The sequence below is a fragment of the Conger conger genome, chromosome 2 (assembly GCF_963514075.1).
Source record: "Conger conger chromosome 2, fConCon1.1, whole genome shotgun sequence".
Taxonomy (NCBI): Eukaryota; Metazoa; Chordata; class Actinopteri; order Anguilliformes; family Congridae; genus Conger; species Conger conger.
Genome location: NC_083761.1, coordinates 69,819,114 through 69,838,656, shown reverse-complemented (window position 1 = coordinate 69,838,656; position 19,543 = coordinate 69,819,114). Strand labels below are relative to the sequence as shown.

The 19,543-nt window shown below is 44.6% G+C and overlaps 1 protein-coding gene across 2 annotated transcripts; it reads left to right on the top strand.

The window, feature by feature from the left end:
* Positions 1–2,661: 2,661 nt before the first annotated feature.
* Positions 2,662–18,993, top strand: ldlrb (low density lipoprotein receptor b). Of its 2 annotated transcripts, XM_061230731.1 has the most exons (18): positions 2,662–2,952; positions 7,812–7,934; positions 8,193–8,315; positions 8,962–9,339; positions 9,536–9,658; positions 9,771–9,893; positions 10,278–10,397; positions 10,951–11,079; positions 11,580–11,751; positions 12,157–12,384; positions 12,623–12,741; positions 13,021–13,160; positions 14,061–14,202; positions 14,409–14,561; positions 14,769–15,218; positions 15,453–15,530; positions 15,703–15,866; positions 16,371–18,993. In XM_061230731.1, the coding sequence occupies exons 1-18, from the start codon at positions 2,871–2,873 to the stop codon at positions 16,404–16,406; spliced, it is 2,883 nt and encodes a 960-aa protein (XP_061086715.1). In that variant the 5' UTR covers positions 2,662–2,870; the 3' UTR covers positions 16,407–18,993. The 2 variants fall into 2 exon arrangements, with proteins under 2 accessions (XP_061086715.1, XP_061086716.1); XM_061230732.1 differs by lacking the exon at positions 14,769–15,218.
* Positions 18,994–19,543: the final 550 nt, after the last annotated feature.

The window sequence follows — 19,543 nt, the reverse complement described above, 5'->3', positions numbered from 1 at the left end:
TTGTCCTCCGCACGTCTTCAGGGACACACCGAGCTCCATGTAAACACGGTGATGCATTTGAGCGAGAGTAGTGAGCGACCCTGGGGTTTATGTGCTGAAGCACAAGTCAGGCAGGCTGCAGTATAACTCTCTTAAACTCTATGGGGTGTCTCTACCCTCAGACTCTCGGGCTGCAGCAGAGCAAACACGGGCTTGTATATGGCCGATGTTTCTACCTTACCGTTGCACGGTAGGCATCGCCATGGGGGTGTATGCTTTCGGCTGGGGTTTACGGCCTGACAAATATATGGTCTCCGTTGAGGATCAAACGCCCTCGGATGGTTTCTGGTATTTCCATGTCACTGTGGTCTGCCCCGTTAGGGCATTATGTGTTTCTGTTTTTCAAAATAATATGAAAGTGTTATGACTGAGTAACATTGCGCAAACCATCAATTAAGCCTTATTTACGTGAACCATTCTGTCAATTCAGAGTGCTTAACATAAAATGAAGATGAAATGTTGAACATAAATCATACATACACTCACCAAGCACTTTATTAAGAACATTTTAAATGTATGTATTCATGCGATTACCTAATCAGCCAATTGTGTGGCAGCAGTGCAATGCATTCAATCATGTAGTTACGGGTCAGGAGCTTCAGTTAATGTTCACATCAACCATCTGAATGAGGAACAAATGTGATCGAAGTGACTTTGACCGTGGGATGATTGTTGTTGGCAGACAGGCTGGTTTAAGTATCTCAGAAACTGCTGATCTCCTGGGATTTTCATGCACACTAGTCTCTAGAGTTTGCAAAGCATGGTGTAAAAAAAAAACTAAACAAATAAATCGAGTGAGCAGCAGTTCTGCAGACAGAAACGCCTTGTTAATGACAGACATCAGAGGGGAACGGCCAGACTGGTCAAAGCTGACAGGAAGGTGACAGTAATGCAAATAACCACACATTACAACAGTGGTATGCAGAAGAGCATCTCTGAACACACACCACATCATAACTCTAAGTGAATAGGCTACAGCAGTAGAAGTCTAAACAACAAGTCTAATAAATACCTAATAAAGTGTTCGGTGAGTGTATGAATTGTTTGATTTGATTACAGTGGAAATAAAAAAAACTGGTACTGTATGGACATATGCATGTACACTGTTACATGTCTGTTGTCAGCGAATATTGTAGGTTATATATTATATTATATACACTAAGTGACCACTTTATAGGTATTTATTACACTTAATTTGTTGTAGCCTATCCACTCAGTGATTTGAAGTGTTGTGTATTCAGAGATGCTCTTCTGCACTGTTATAATGTGTGGTTATCTGCTTTACTGTCACCTTCCTTTTAGCTTTGACCAGTCTGGCCATTCTCCTCTGACCTCTCTCATAAACAATGTGTTTCTGCCAGCGGAAATGCTGCTCACTGGTTGTTTTTGGTTTTTCACACCATTCCACGGTCAAAGTCACTTGGTTCACATTTCTTCCCCATTCTGACATTTGGGCTGAAAAACAACTGAACCTCCCAACCACGTCGGCATGCTTATTTGCTGCCACATCATTGGCTGATAATATTTACATTAACAGGCTGGTGTATAGGTCTACCTAATAAAAGTGATCACTGAGTGCATCGTGTTGTTTGAAAAAATCGGTGTCGTGCTGGTACTGGAAACCCTGGGTCAAGGCTGCACGTTTGTTTGTTGCTCTTTGCCCACTGTTTTTAAAAACCACTGTGTGAAGTTAGTCTGAGCCTGATTTTGCTGAAGGTAATCCAATGGTCAACTGGGGACAGCTAGACTTTGCTCTCAAAACATGTTCATTATATATGTTTATGGGCCATAAGGTTGCCATAAAAATTCTAAAAAACAGTGAGATTTTTGGGGGGAGTAAGAAACAATCTGATTGCAATCTGTTGTATTAATCAAAAAAAATCTCATAATGACAATAGTTGGAACATGGAAATTTTACTGTTAAGATTCAGTGCTTCAGTTACTCTGGTTTTTGGTTTCTTTTTAAAAGTTTAGATTTTATTAAAAGCACGATTTATTACAGCTTCAGCGTGTTCTTTCCTGTTATGTGCTTTTTAATATATACTTTAACACACATAATGCAGAATCAATATTAGCTATGTGGGAATTGACCACGAAAACTCTATGTGTACATTAAAATGTAAACAGGGCCGTTTCACCGAGAATTCACTTTATGTACACAATCAAAAGCAAAGGGGGAAAACTGATACCCAGGAAGGAGGCTTCTGGAGTGGAATTTGGTCAAGATTCCTGGAAACATCTGCTCTTCTGAAGTAATCATTTTGCCACTCCCCCTCCTCACATTCTTTGGGTTTATTTTCTGCTGTGATTTACCTACCCACCCACCCCCACCCCCACCCCCCTGGCTGTAGGTCTCCCCTGACAGAGCCCAGACCCCTGAAAGCTACTGTGCCCCAACACGCACACCCTCCCAACACACCTTCACACACCCACCCACACCCCTCAGCAACCCCAACATTAGCCTCCCCCAAACACCACACACCCCAACGTGTTACGCTTTATGAAACTCCGCCCCAGTAGTACTACAATTCTAAATCACGCCACTCTATAAATCCCTCCCACAATTTTACCACATTGAAATGCCCCGGTTTGTTTTCAATTCTTGATTTCGCATTGGTGCTTCCTACGCAAGAGCACGCTGTGCGCAAACTCAGCATCCATTCGCCCGTATACATCCATTTCTATGCGATAGCCAACAAGTTGTCTGACGTTCTAGGCAATATTATCTCCCCTTTCAATAGTTACTGTGCTATTCGTACAAAATATCAAGTAATTAAGGCGGGAGCCACCTAAATATATAACTTTAGTCAGAACAGAAGGGAGCCGAGGAGATGCTGATAACAGCTCGGTTGCAGAGTGTGCAGCTGTACTTATGTTGTTTGGTCTTCCTGGTCAACTATTTTGTTCAATCACGTAAGTTATTATATATATGTAAGTATGAAATTTGTATTTTGTGTGTATTTCCATTTATATAATTGAGAGACTGCCGTTTTAGCATTTTTCTAGATGTCCAGTAACTTTTCAGCAAGACTTTCCCTGCTTATTATTATTTGTGTTATTAATAATTACATTAATGCCATTTAGCAGACGCTCTTATCCAGAGCGACGTACAACAAAGTGCATACCCATAACCAGGGATAAGTGCGCTGAAATACCCTAGAGGGAAGTACAATTTCAAATCAATAATAATAGTATTATAAACTTTAAATTGTGTGCATTGTTTTTTGTGACCATTTGGTACATTTGTAGTTTTCTTGCAACAACAAATGCAGATTTTGTCTTTTTTTTAATCGAAAAATGTTAACATGGCCATTTCCACGGAGGAATACACTTACATATACACATAAATTACAAATCTGAGTGTAATTTCTTTATACATTTTTAAAGGGGCAAAATCATTTAATGTCTATGTTTATTCGGCTTTTGGTGATCTGGGGGTCCCGCTTTTAATCAGATGCCTCACTTTTTTTCTGTGAAATCGCATGTCCTTGAACGAACCTATAGGAGGGGTTTGGGAGCAGAAGGGGTGTTTACTTTACAGGCGGGATAACCTAGCCACGTCGAACCCGTTTGACTTTTCACTATCATTGCATTGATTGTCAGGCTTTACAAAATGTCTTGAAACCAAGTTATTTTAATTAAATGGCTATGTATTTCTGTTGCTCCTGCGATTACGCCTATCATCTTGCAGAGCGCCACCTCGTCGCAAATAGCATTTGTTTCACTGATGTGTTATATGAATGGGCTTGCGTCCCTAGCCTAGGATGAGCTGTCCTTACAACTAAACTTCTATTACAGGGGCCAATCAGAAAAGGCAATGTGTTGAGATTGCTGTATGACGTCATGTTGGTTTCAGGTTTCCAATGGCAGTTACCGTGGGTGTTCTTGGAAAGCGAGTTAGGAAATCTGTTACGGGAAAAAAGAGTGTTTTTTTTGTTTGTTTTTTGACAATGATGTATATAGGTAATAAACAGTTTATTTGGACCTTTTACGAGTCATTTTACTCATATTGCGATTAGAAATTGCCAAAGAAAATGTACCGTGAGTGCAGGTAACCTATAGATAATGTAAAGTTCGCAATCCATTATAACTGACTGTAATTCAGCAAATGGTAGCGCTTGAACCTGATAAGCGCTTATTTTTATGAATGTAAAACACTGCCCTCTACCAATCGGTGCCTCTGCAGCTGTTTGACAATGAAAGGCGACCTTTCAGCGTGCAGCACAGTAGGCAAAACGGCACGTGTGTGGGTGGATGAATGTAAACCAGATTGGCCCTACTTCATAAAAGCAGCGATATCAATAACCGATACGCTGCCCATATCTTGTGGTTATACATTAACCAATTGCTATGGAAGTCATACAGGTGATGACTGTGTTTAGCAACAATGAGAAATTGTGTTTTCCTGACCACCGTGAATTGATGTGTTGAAACTGCAGAGAAGGGCTGTGATAGTGTAAAATTCCAAATTGTGATATCATTAGATTATTACAGTAACTTCACTTGTCAACGATGAGCCAGTGGGTGCTCAAAGACAGATTTGCAGTGGTCTTTGTGTGAATTAGCACTATGGCAGTGTGGGTAGGGATTTCAAATGATCCATCAGAGGCATTCCAATGTAATAATGCCATTTGATCTTGTGAGGTTGAAATGGCAGTTTCTCCATTATTCAATCTAATGCAGAAGTGAGAATTGTTTCAATTGTTTTGCACAGTTGATCACTCTGACTTCATGCTGCGTATGCAATATAAACAATGTTTCTCTAAAGCATCATAAGAATTGACTATGTCCACAAATAGTCCATGAAAATAGTCCATGGAATCCAGAACATGTGCATATAATGAATTCTCAACACATCACAGCAGATAATCTATTTATAAGGCAGTTTCTTTCTGTTACCCTGTTACCCAGGGTGCATCTGTAAATCATGGTTTCTTAAAAGAGTAACATCACAATACATAAAACTTCCACTCTGTGTATCCTGTCCACTATAGAGCTGATCAATAAAACACACAAGGCATGTATAGGTGATAACATCAGGGAATAACAAGCTTGTTTACGTTGCCACGTTCCTCCATTTCCCTGTTAATATATAAGCAAAACTGGACTCCCTCCTGTGATAAGATCCCCGCTATAAGAGCTTGTAAGTGGAGGTGGCTGTCACATACTTTTGGTGGGCTTTGGTGGGTGAGTACAGTTAACTGAAAATATGTATACAAATCAGTTTCAGTTATATACTATAGGTCATAACAGTAAACCAGGTAATTTAACCATGGCTTTATTTACAGGCCTGTCCTTTAGGAATGAAAGAAAATGAGTGCACTGAATCTACACAAGTATGCTCTCTGTGGGCTGGAGAACTGAGCAGTAAAACAGAGCCTGTTTGGGTTGAGATGCGGGGGGGGGGGTTGGGACTTGACCTGGCATAACTCATCCCACTGGAGTGAATGAATAAGCTGTTGAAAAATAAAATGGGTGATGGAGGCTTGTGCGTCTGGTTTCGCTGCTCCTGGCGCAGTATATCTGTCAGCCTGTCTCGGCCCAGAAAGCGCGCCTGCTTCCACCAGCGAGCACAGCACTCCAGGGAAGGCTGGGATACTTGGAAAGGCTTTTTCCAAGAACGCACTGTTGGCAGAGCGCCCTGTTTGCTCTGTGGAGGCTCTGAGTTCTGTGTATGGCTGTGTTTTAATAGTCGGGGGCATCCAAGGGGAATGAAATGATACAGCTGCCGTGAACTAGGATGTCCCACATCTCCTTTTACAGTAGCGGGGAATTACCATGCATGGAGGGAGGGAATGTGCAACGCATCCTGTCAGACTCTATACGGAGTGTGAGGGTCAAAGCGACATGAATGACAATTAAGCACCTTCCTTTGTTGCTGTAGAGACACACTAACACACTAACACTTGCATATTGCACCTTCTGAACATTGGCTACTTCATAATTCACCAGCCTTTGGAAGGAATCTGATTGAGGATTATTCGAGTGTATTCAGAGAAGGCGTACTATGACAAGCGAATGAGTTAAGGCTAAATGAGTGACTGTGCTGATGAGGCAGCCATTGTGGCTGAAGAACAGAGGGATTTTGTATGGGCAGCCCATGGTCACATGGTCTGTGTACCATGGGAACAAGACAGCAGCATTGTCAGGGCCATTATCTCATTAGAAAGACACAGTTGGGTGCTGTCTGTTCTCATTGCTATCTTTGGAAAAGGCAAATTCAAAGTCGAAACCTATGGATTTTCAGCTATAAATTACATACGGTACCTTTCTTATTAAATTCTGTTAATAAACAGATTGAATTTTCTCCAATATGGTCAAGCCTTCTTTTTTATCTGTAAATAGCACTTCCATTAGACATTACATAAATGAATTGTGTTGTTTGTTACCCATGATAAAAACATATGTTTGTCTATTTTTACAGAAAGAAAATTGTCTTGAAAAATACACTGAATACAAGATATTTGAGTTTATTTAACTCTGAGAATCATATATTGCAACACAACATCAATTATACTGACCCCTGCCAAGCCAAGTGCCATGGGTTATGTTATATCTGCGGTATTGTGGGAACCTTTTGTAGCTATTGGTACAGTATGAAGTTTTTTAAATTCCCATAGTTTGTTGGTACAGCCCCCAACTTCTTTGTTGGTGCCTGTTGGTCCCTTGTGATGTTGAATCCCTCTGGATCCAATCAGCAACTAGTGGTGTGATTATAGAACTCCTCCTCTTAAAGGGACAGTTTGGTTATTTATGTCTTCCATGGCCTGAAGGTAAAGCATAATTCTAAAATCGAAGGAATGGAATTCTTTGAATGACAGAGGATTTGAGGTTACCCATTGTTCAGGGATCCCACTCTGCTGTGGAATTTCAAGAGATCTCTATGGAGCTCCAGGCATGTGCAAGAGACCATTTGGTCACATGGACGTTTTCATGTATTTATATTTACATTTTATTTCATATTCCATTCATATCTAGACTCTTCATTTTACTTGGCCGCTCACAGTTTCACAAGCCCTACCACTGGCACTGTCCCAAGAAACTCTTTGAAATACCTGTTTTGTGTGTGGCTTTTTTAACCACTGAGGTTTGCCAGCAGGGAGTTGCCAGGTAATTAATTTATATTATAAATGAACACCTGTTATTATTTGAACAGTGTGTCAATTTCCAGATGGCAACTGAACTATGGCCCAGTGCTGCCTACATTTGCAGTTCAGTTGGCCCACACATGCCACGGAATGACAAACCCAATCTGAAAAAGAACAGACAAGGTCTCCTGTGTACATCCTTTATGGTGGTGAAAGAAAATTGAGATGATTTCCCCCCATCTAAACCCCAAAAAGAATATGTGGGGGAGGGAGAATGTTGAAAACCAGGTGTCTCTTCCTCTTCCTTAGCCTGAAGCATAACTGCTACTCTCACTATCTCACAGTCTTGGTCTGTGACACACACATGAACACTCCTGGGTGCGCTCTTCTACACACCCACTGCCATGCAATTTACTTTGGTTGAACCAGGAAGGTCTTTGTTTTTCATTTACAGTTGGTCATAATCACTGGTTGGTGGTGTATTTGTCAGTGTAGATAACAGTGTAGATAACAAAAAATGTAAACTCATTGACGGTGCTATGAGTTGCATTCTGTGTAAATGTGACATGGGTTGACTCTACTCATGTAAAAGCGAGAGATGAGGCTGATGAGGGATCAGATTCTCTGGGTGCATGTTCAGTTGTAACCATGGTCCCTGATTGCGTGTGGGATGTCCCTGCACAGATGCATCGGCCTGTAGGGCGAGGCAGTTCCAGTGTGGCAACGGGAAGTGCGTCACGTCGAGCTGGGTGTGCGATGACGGAGACGACTGCGGTGATGGCACTGACGAGCTGCCCGCCACATGCTGTGAGTACAGATCCCAGAGGTCCCAAACTGCCAAGGAGACCGCAGAATGAGACAGCCAAAAGTATTTTATTCAATTACCTCTGAAGGCACTGATCTGAGCCTCTGTCTAGACCTGTGAATACACCTACAGATCTAACCCCCAAATCTAAACCTAAACCTAAGGATAATATAAACCTAAACCTCATCGATCATCAGATGAGAATATTTTCTTGCAGGTACAGAGGCTGATAGACCCTTGCCCTGTTTTTGCTTCCTCAGTGGCTAAGACCTGCAAACCCACAGAGTTCGCCTGCGGCGGCCGGCTGAACCGCTGTGTGCCCAGCAGGTGGCGCTGTGATAGCAAGCCTGACTGTGAGAACGGGGCGGATGAGGAGAACTGTGGTGAGCCGCCCTTATTCACCACACCCTCCACCTGGCCAATTCTATACCCAAACTATACCTTTCCTACCCTCCACCTGGCCCATGCTCCACCCAACTTATGCTTTATCTACCCTCCACCTGGCCAATTATATCCCCAAACTATACCTTTTCTACCATCCACCTGGCCAATTCTATACCCAAACTATACCTTTCCTACCCTCCACCTGGCCCACTCTCCACCCAACGTATCCTTTACTTACCCTCCACCTGACCCACTCTCCACCCTACCTCTACCTTCCCTGCTGAAAAAAACAGCTCAAGTTCAGACCAGCTCCATACTCAACATGTTTTGACCAGCTGATAGCTGGTAATCCACCATCCACCATCCTCTACCTTACCTGCAATAAATCCTACCTTCTAACCACCCAATCTGTAGTTTACCTACCCTCCATCATACCTACCACCTTCTCTACCTTATTCATCTTCCAGCATTTAGCATCCATTCACCCTCTGACTTACCCAACATCCATCCATCTTCCACTTTACGAATCCTCCACATACCCTCCACCCTCTGTACCCTCAGCCTTAACCCCGCTGCATTGTGCCAGTCCCAGCGTACGTGCACCCACGGGGCCTCACTCTCCCTCTCCCTCTTGCGGTCTTCCAGAGCCCAAGAAGTGCACGGACGATGAGTTCCAGTGTAAGAGCGGCCAGTGCGTGTCCGTCTCCTTCGTGTGCGACGAGGACGTGGACTGCCTGGATGGCAGCGACGAGGACTCCTGCCCCGCCTCCACCTGCAGCTCCACGTCCTTCCGCTGCAACAACTCGCAGTGCGTGCCGCGCCTCTGGGTCTGCGACGGCGACGTGGACTGTCCGGACGGCTCGGACGAGAGCGCGCAGAGCTGCCAGGGCAAGGCCCCGCCCGTGCGCACCAGGATCTGCTCCCAGCAGGAGTTCCAGTGCACCAGCGGGGAGTGCATCCACTCCAGCTGGAAGTGCGACGGTGGGGCCGACTGCAACGACCACTCCGATGAGGCCAACTGCAGTGAGTACCGGAGGTTACTTCCTGTCCAGGGCACTTCCTTTTTACTTCCCCCGGCGTCTACTTATGTGGGTCTCTGCCTTCATCCATCACCTACTTATGTCTCTCTCTCATGCTGTCTCTCCCAATTTGTTTGTTTTCATTTCTATTACCATGTACGTTAATGTGCATCTAACTCTTTCCCCCTCTCTGGTTTTAGGCAAGCCCACTTGCCGCCCAGACGAGTTCCAGTGTAGCGACGGTACCTGTATCCATGGCAGCCGGCAGTGTGACCTGGTGCACGACTGCAGGGACCTGAGCGATGAGCTGGGCTGTGCCATGAGTGAGACCCGTTAATTTCATTCATTTATTTCCTCTGAGGACGCTCCGCTTTCTGCTCCTCCTCCTCTGCACCCTTCCTCACTCTCCCCTCCTCTTCCTCTCCCCGTGTGCAGCACAAGCGTGCGAGGGTCCGGCTCGGTTCAAGTGCCGTAACGGAGAGTGCATCAGCATGGACCAGGTGTGCAACCGCAGGCGTGACTGCAGGGACTGGTCTGACGAGCCGCTCAAAGACTGCGGTGAGTGCGAAAATACCCCTGGGGAAAATATAAACTGCATATAAAAAATGAACAGGTGGAAGGTCATTTTTCGTCATTGTTTTGGATTCACATGCTGTTATGTGCTGGATTGATCTTGCCTGGAGCCAACCAGGAGGACCAGAAGGCAGGGTTTGAGAGTATATGTTCCAATAGTCCAGCCAAGCTCAGTAAAGAAAAGTGTAGAACAGTATTTGAATCCGAAACACCTATGTAATCAGGTCTGACCAGAAACACAGGAAAATATAACTCTGTCCCCGAATAGGTTTAGCCTAAAATAAGTGGCAGTTTGGGTAGTGTATTGGTGTGGAATATTGAGTTGAGTGACACAGCGATTGTGAGCTGGATTTGCTTGTGTGTCTGCAGCTACCAACGAGTGCCTGGCCAATAATGGAGGCTGCTCCCATATCTGTAAGGACCTGAAGATTGGGTTTGAGTGTCTGTGTCCTGCTGGCTTCACCCTGGTGGACACGAAGCAGTGCGAAGGTGAGGACTCTTAGTAACACCACAAAGCCTACTGCTGCTCTGGGCAGAGTACATCTTATGTGAAGCATTTCAACCACTATATTTTATAGAAACTCTAAATTAAAAAGCTAGCTTAACTTATTTGTTTACCACAACAAGATTGTCATAAGACAGGATACTGAACATTTCAGACAAAGAGAACCCTGCGATCTGTTCCTATGGACCACTGTCCCTGGCATTCCTTCCTGCTGAGCCTATCCAGGGTGACATACTCAACTGACATGTTTTTGCTTGCTATACAATAATATAAAGCTGCATTGTTACTGAAGCGAATGTCAAGAGTAGAGCTACTCAACTCCAGGCCCTGAGGGCCACAGTGTCTGCAGGTATTTGCTCCAGCCACGCACTACACCTCCAGATATCTCTAATTATGGCTCAGCTCTTCAGTAAAATCGGGTGGTGTACTATGTGGCTGAAGTAAATACCTGCAGACACTGCAGCCCCCAGGACATGTGTCATGTCCACACTCACAAGGATCTTTTTGTGGTCTGTGTCTACGGTTTGTCCCCTACAGACATTGACGAATGTGCCAACCCTGACATCTGCAGTCAGACCTGTGTCAACCTGGAGGGCAGCTATAAGTGTACATGTGAAGATGGCTACCAGCTTGACCCCAGGACCAACGCCTGCAAGCTCATCGATGGTATGTATGTGTTGAGGCTCCTGTGCCTCTTACAAAAGAGCTGCTGGTTAAGGCAATGGGATAGAGAGGCAGGGAGACTCGCTGAAGCACAGCTTATCTGGTATCTTTGTCTCTCTTCAATAAAACTGCCATACAAAAGATTGTCCAGGTTGAGTTCTGCTAGCAGGGTGTGGGGGCATACAGGGTAAATTCCTTTAGGCAGTTTTGTTTTCATGCTTGCCAGGACATGTAGTGGAAGCAGAAATATGATCCTTTCAAGGCCAGGCTTGATACGATGCTAAATACTATCTAGCTTTTACGTAAACTTTACCTAAGCATTGAGGACACATCAGTGGTAGGAAAAGACCTGAGGCCTGAATGGCCTATTCTCATCATTATCTTGTTATGTTATGTTTCTGTATGAAATCCTAGCAGTGATTAAGGTCAACAGTTCTATACTTTTCCCATCTTTCTCTCTCGCCACACATGCCCATCCTTTCTACTTCTCTCCGGTCTTACAGTGGATATCCCTTACCTCTTCTTCACCAACCGCCACGAGGTCAGGAGGATGACCTTGGACCGCAGGGAGTACACGCGCTTCATCCCGCGCCTAAAGAACGTGGTGGCCCTGGACATGGAAATCCCCACACACAGGGTCTACTGGTCTGACCTGTCACAGAAGAAGATCTACAGGTGAGAGGAGGACACCTAATGCCCAGTGTTGTCACAAAGACGTATCTTCCATTTTCAACCTCCAGAATGTTAATTAGGACTGTGTCGAGCCTCAGACCTGTGGGCGTGCAAGTGTGTGTGTGTTTGTGTGTGTACGTGAGAGTGTGTGTGTGTGTGCGTGCATATGTGTGTGTGTGTGTTTGGGCATGTATGTAAGTGTGTGCATGTGAGTGTGTATGCGTGTGTGCAAGTGAATGTGTATTTTGCATGTGTGTGTGTGCCTGTGTGTATGAGTGTGCATGTGCGCGTGTGCATGTGTGTATGTGTGTGTATATGAGTATGCGTGTGCGCACATGTGCGTGTGTGTGTACGTGTATGTGTGTGTGCGTGAGCCCCTAAGTTAACCCTGCACTTCCCTCATCTCAGCACAAACATGGACACAGCCAACGATCCCACCTTCCACAACACCGTAATAGAGACCGACATCGGAGCAGCAGAGGGGATCGCTGTCGATTGGATCCACGGCAACATCTACTGGACAGACAGCATATACGGCACCATCTCTGTGGCCAGCTCAGATGGATCCCGGCGCAAGACGCTGGTCAAACAGGGCCTGGCCAAGCCCCGTGCCATTGTGGTGGACCCACACCACAAGTGAGTATTCTCCTGGAAGCCACTGCTACTGTAAAAGGCATGACCGCAGTCAAAGCAGCAACAAGCAGATGAGTAAGAGCAGATGAGTGTTTGGCTTAGTGTTGGCAATAGTTGTGGAAATGGTGTTGTTAGACTGCCTTCATTTTTTACATGTTACTTGAGTGCTATGGTGCGGGAGTTGCTCTTTAAGGGTTTATCTGATGAATATCAGCTTCATTATCTTCTGCAATTTCGACAGCTTCATGTACTGGACTGACTGGGGCGACCCTGCCAAAATTGAGAAGGGAGGGCTGAACGGAGCTGACCGCACCCCGCTGGTGACAGACAACATTGTGTGGCCTAACGGCATCACCCTGGGTACGAGGCTAACGTCACTGCTATCAGTTAGACTGAAAGATACAGATATTGTAATACACTAACGAGCAAAGGCATGAGGATTGCACACATGTTATCTGACATCCTGACAAGCCAGGCTCATTGCTATATCCTGAGTGATAAAAGGCAATTAAAACTACCGATAAGTCTTTTGTTGTGGTTCGGCCCTGTGATATTGCACAATTCAAGAGAACACCCACCCTAGATTGTTGGAGTTGTAGTAGTACAGTGTAACATTGACCAGGTCTCCCTCCCCTTCAGACATGATTAACCAGCGGTTGTACTGGGTGGACTCAAAAATGCACACCCTCTCCAGCATTGGCATCCAGGGAGAGTCCCGGCACACACTCATCTTCGACGAGCACAAGCTGGCGCACCCTCTCTCCCTCACCGTCTTTGAGGTGAGCTCATTTAGTCAGGCTGTCAGTTAGTCAGCCAGTAAGTCAGTCAGCCAACCAATTAGTCAGTCAGCCAGCCAGCCAGTCAGTGAGTCAGTCAGCCAGCCAGTCAGTCAGTCAGCCAGCCAACCAATCAGTCAGTCAGTCAGCCAGCCAGTCAGTCAGTAAGTTCTTCAGCCGGTCAGTCTGTCAGCCAGTAAATCAGTCAGCCAACCAACCAATCAGTCAGTCAGTCAGTCAGTCAGTCCGTTGGCCAGTCAGCCAGTAAGTTAGTCAATCTATGAGACAGCCAACTGGTCAGTCAGTCAGTTTTCCTGCCAGTCAGTCAGTCAGCCAGCCAGCCAGTCAGTCAGGAAGTTAATTTGTCAGTAATTCAGTCAGCCAACTAGTCAGTGAAGCAGCCAGTCAATCAACCAGTCAGTCAACTAGCCAGTTAGTCAGTCAATCTGCCAGTCAGTCAATCAGTCAGCCAACTAGTCAGTCAGTCACTCAGTCAGTCATCCAACTAGTCAGTTAGTAAGTCAGCCGGTCAGCCAGTCAGTCAGCCAGTCCCTTATTTGGGGGAGGTACTGGGAGATCCAGGCCTCCAGTGGCTTGCGTAAAGTGACAGAGATTTGGACTGGCAGGTGGAATTTGGGTCAGAACACCCCCAGAGGCCCCAGAGACAGGAAATGGCCTCCCTCTGACAGTGGAAGCTTTGAGGGACTGAGGAATTCCTTGGTGCTGCTCCACTAATTGGTTTATGCTGTACTGGAGCTTTGCCTGTATTGTTCTGATCTGTGGGTTAGGGGTTGTGTACCCAAGGGCTGAAACTGCTGACCACACTGTTTCTTTTGTGGTGGGATGCACATATGTTTTTCTTCCTGTTACCATTTGTGACATGACCTCTGTGGTTTTTCCTAGGATACTGTGTTCTGGACAGACATTGGCAACAACGCAATCCTCAGTGCCAATCGTCTGACAGGAAGTGACATCTCTGCGCTGGTGGAGGACCTGGCATCGCCTGAGGATATTGTCCTATACCATAACCACAAACAGCCATCGGGTATGGGCTATTATTTACAGATTGACATCCATACAATGCAACTGTTCAGCCACATAAATAAAGTGGACTAAACAAACTGTATCAGAACACACAATGAGGCATTGAAGAATAGCAGTCATGAATGAGTGACATGCATGCTTTACATAGATAAAGACAAGCACAGGAGAAGGGACACTTGATATAACCACCTGGTCTTTTTCTTCCAGGCAAGAATTGGTGCAAGGAGAGCACGTTGGTCAATGGAGGCTGTGAGTTCCTGTGCCTTCCTGCTCCTCAGATCAACTCACACTCGCCCAAGTACACCTGCGCCTGCCCAGATGACATGATGCTGGGCCCAGACATGAGGAAATGTGTTCCAGGTACAAATCTCCCTCACTGCCCCTGTTCTTTGAGCTTTCCATACACACACCTACACCTACACCTACACCTACACTCACACACACACACACACACACACACACACACACACACTCTCTCTCTCTCTCTGTTTCTCTCTCTCTCTCTATTACATCAGGAAGTTTGACATTGTCTTGACACTGTCTTGGCACTGTCCCCTCTCTAACTAGCTGTTGAAACCCCAGTGCCTCCCGCTAAGCCTGATGGTGCGGCCACCACTCCCAAAGCGGCAGCCAAGACCACGCCCAGAACCCCAGCCAAGGCCACACCCACAACCCCACCCAGAACCCCAGCCAAGGCCACGCCTACAACCCCACCCAGAACCCCAGCCAAGGCCATGCCCACAACCCCACCCAGAACCCCAGTCAAGACCACGCCCACAACCCAACCCAGAACCCCAGTCAAGACCACGCCCACAACCCCACCCAGAATCCCAGCCAAGACCACTCCCAAGACCGCACCCAGCACACCAGCCAAGACCACTGCCAAGCAACCACAACATGCCCCAACTATCCCTGCCACCACTGCTGCACCTGCCACCACCCCAGCTCCACCCCTGCCTCGCATTACTCCCGCCAACCCTACCACGACCAAGATCCCCCAGCTCACCCCACACCAAGGTACAAGCAGCCCCACCTTTTCATCACAAAACAGAACCTTGAGACACACTCAACTGCTTGTGTTGGACTTAGATCCATGAAGTACTGTACTGTACATACTGCATGTCATCAAATTTCATTTTTACAATTCATTTAGAGCTTTCCTCACTTCATTTCGTTGAAGTTATGTTAGATGCTGTTCAACCTATCACATTGGCTGAAGTGTAAGTCTTTTTTGCGTTTCTTTCTTTGAAGGAAACCTGAATGTAATTGTTCCCACTCCCATGGGTGCCCAAGCTTCCCATACCGCTCTGTACATTTTTCTTCCCATTGGTGAGTAGTGGCAAATTATCCCCTAAACAAGTACCCCCTGACCTCTTTTAAGAGGGCCCTTTGCACATTAGGCCTCCTTGTGCACGTGGGCAGATGAAAAGTGTAGATTTATGAGTGACCTGTGGTCTTGCACAGTGTGACTGATCACGTGCCTGGGTCCTTCCCCCTGCAGTGCTGCTGTGTCTGGTGGCCTGTGCAGCTGTGCTCCTGTGGAGGCACTGGAAACTGAAGAACACCGTCAGCATCAATTTTGTAAATCCCGTTTACCAGAAGACTACGGAGGACGAGGTGCGCATCTGCAGGAACAACAGCCAGGAGGGCTACACCTACCCATCGGTGAGCCAGGTCTCCACTCCAGCAGCTGCTCCTGGGTGCCCCCTGTGGGGCTTCCCTGATGAATAGCATGCATGCCAGCACAAGCTGGAACTGTGCACTGCACCCACAACTCTGCTCCTCTGCTCCTCGCTCACACACTCGCTCACACACTCACTCACTCGCTCGCTCACTCTCACACTCACTCTCTCACTCACACTCACTCACACTCACTCACTCTCTCTCACTCGCTCACTCTCACACTCACTCTCTCACTCTCACACTCACTCTCACACTCACTCTCACTCTCTCACTCGCTCACTCGCTCACTCTCACACTCACTCTCTCACTCTCACACTCATACTCACTCTCACTCGCTCACTCTCACACTCACTCTCACTCACTCACTCTCACTCGCTCACACACTCACTCTCTTACTCTCACTCGCTCACACTCACTCTCTGACTCGCTCACACACTCACTCTCTCTCACTCTCTCACTCTTACTCTCTCTCTCCCTTTTCTTCAGAGACAGATGGTGAGTCTGGATGAAGACATGGCATGACCGATGAGAGAAATGTCTGAAAGTGATGAGAAACAAACAAAATGGCGGGAACAACAAGGTTGGGTTTTATGAGCTGCTTGCAGATAGTTCTTATTCCATCTCATTCTGGGCTAGAAATACCGCAGCTTTGGTCATGTGACCCACCAGAAGCGAAAAAAACCCAAAGAATATCAAAGGGGGTCAGCTTGACAAGAGCGCATTTACATCTCCAAATCCATGTGTGTGAATTCAGAGGAACAGAAACCAAAGACCAAGAGAATCACCCCTCATTCTACCCCTTATCCACCTCAGATGAGTTTCTGGCAAAAGAAGGACTCTCTCAGAGCAGAGATGCAGTTCACATATACTTGACTTTAGAATGCTGAACACTGTTAACATGGACACTGACCGCATTTCAACCGTGGGTCATACTTGCAATGTGTTACTTTAATATTGACCTTTTCAGGCAAGTTTAAAAAGAAATGTGATCTTTATTCCTGCCAACCAATGGTGAAGAACCCTTGAATTTTTCATAATAGGTTATATATTGTTAATATGGTGAGGTTGTAAATAATGTCTTTTTTTGTTTTCGTTCAAATAATTTCTCATATATTTTTAGGTTTTGTACATAGCATTCCTTGCACTACTTTAAAGTTTGGGATTTTGTGTTTAAAAAAGAACTGAGGCCTATTTTAGTGCTATACCCAGACAAGTACTAATGAAAAATGTTTGCACCAAATGAAAATGACTTATAGTGAATGTAATAACCAGTAGGTGAATATTGTGTTATTAAGAGAGCCAGCTAGTCACAATTGAACTATGCCAACACTACTCCCTTATCATCCACTTTCATAGTGTGACCTGTGCTAGTGGGCGTAGCAGCCTTTGCAACAGACCAAAATCATGTTTTGATTATATATTAAGATACATCCCTTTGTACAGATAAGATCTGCAGAATGATGTCCATAAGCCTTAAGAACAGAAGCCTTATCGTCTGTCAATGTTATAAGGAAGTCATTTCATCTCAGGGTCAGAAACTCAAGCTGTCTTATTTCTTATTTTATTTCATTGCCTTATGTTCATCTGTCAGTCCTGGAAAGTAAATGTATGTGAATTTGACTCAGTCAGAATGAGCCAAAACCGACACTGCAGTAGTCAATAACTGGATTGCAAATGTCCGTCCACAACTCAACACAATTGAGTGACCCAAAGATCACAAGGTGCACTTCTTTAATCACATTGTCATAGAGCATGATATCTATCTTCTGCTCTTCTCTTAGAAACATTGCTTGTATTTCGAAGTTTAGTACATTTCAGGTATACAAGAGGTATAGCCTGGTGGACTCTAAACATTTCAATTTAAAATGCCCCTTTTCATCATTATAGCCACAGAATGACAATAAGTGCATGTGTGAATGATGTATTTGTATCTGTGGGATAGTGATGTTCATTGACAACATTTATTTTTGCGAATGTGTAAATATGCTGTACATATGTAACATGTAAATATCTCCTCCACATATTGGTTCTCTAGCCCTGTCAGGCCTGTACATTTTAAACAACAGTTGTACATAAATTACTCATTTATTTATTTCACATGTGCACACCTTAGACAAATATTGTTTTTATCTCCAATTCACTTCTTTTTAGAATATGCCTGACTTTTCTGACCAGTTGTCCTAAAATGTAAAATGTTGTAGTTTTCTGATGTTTTCACATCAGTATGTTTGTAACTATTTGGGTTAAGCCGACCAAGGAAGCCCTAATCAGGATTGCGTTTGATAATATAATTCCTCATTCTAATGGAATGGCCATAGAAAAAATAACTTCACTTTATGTCTACTTTTTATGTAAATGACATGATGAGACATGTACATTAATAGTATAAGCTTCTAAACTGCTCATGGAGAGTGACTGTTGTTGAGCCAAGATTGCTGATGGATGTAATGCCACAAGGCCTGGATTCTCTGTTTAAAAAGGACACATCTAGCAGATGTACTGTACTTAGTAAATTTGCAGACAATTTTGTCCCAAACGACTCACAAAAATGCATTCCATATGGAAGACAAATACCATAGAGGCATATACAGTCACATGTAAGTCTTACTGTGAAGGTATGTGCCTCAACACCTGTAGGATACAAGGAGAAAAGAGCAAGTTGATTTTTTATCACAATTTTCTAACCTCATTTCATGGGCCGATTTCACTATTAATGGCTTCATTAATATATCTGATTCATTGTGCATTCAAATAAATACAAAAACACACTGTTTCGTTTCTTGCATCACGTGTGCTTTAAGCTATCATCTTTGCGTAACATAGTTGTGTTTATGATTTAAGAGATTGAATAATCCTGCCATTACTACATTCCTGTGAGGGTGAAACTAAAACTTATGTTTCCACCGTGCAATCTGTCACAGTTACCTCATCTTCATGTTTCACATGAGCAAAGTTCCCTTTAATTTCTCTTACAAAAAAATACAAACCCCAAATATGTTGTGACAGCAGAGACATGCTCTCACATGTTGGCACCCTGGTTATACATGGCTGTATCAAACTGTTTTCTTCTTATTTGTCTTTTTTCATAAAGATGGTCTAAATTTGAAAAGGATGTGGCCTCCCTTCCTGTTCCTTTTTTCTTTGTTTTCGTTGGAAAAGGTTGCAAGTTACAAAAAGACCAGCATCTTATATTATATTTATATCTTTTCATTTTTCAGACTGCTCCATAATAGACTTGCTTTCTGCTTCCAGAATTTTCGGTGGTAATTACACACACATACACGCACACGCACGGACACACACAGGTGATGCTGTAGAAAATATGCATATTCAATGAACGTGTTCGCAAAAGGAAAAGCATTCTGAATCTTATAAAGGTGAATATTTTCTTTGAGACCAAGAGTATTGAGCTTGCAGACCTCAGCGATTTACCACGATTAATTCTGTTATGTAGTCTCACATTTTCCCATCTACAGTTCAATCTATTACTAGTATGTGGAACACACTCAGTTAAAGAGAGGAGATTACAGTGTAAATGCCTCTCTGTATTCTGTAAAATCCTTACCTCCAGTGGCCTCTATTTGGCACCTGACCTGTTTGCGGGAGGAGATGCTGGGTTTATAATTATTCAGTTGCAGATTTTATTTGCACGACTTGCA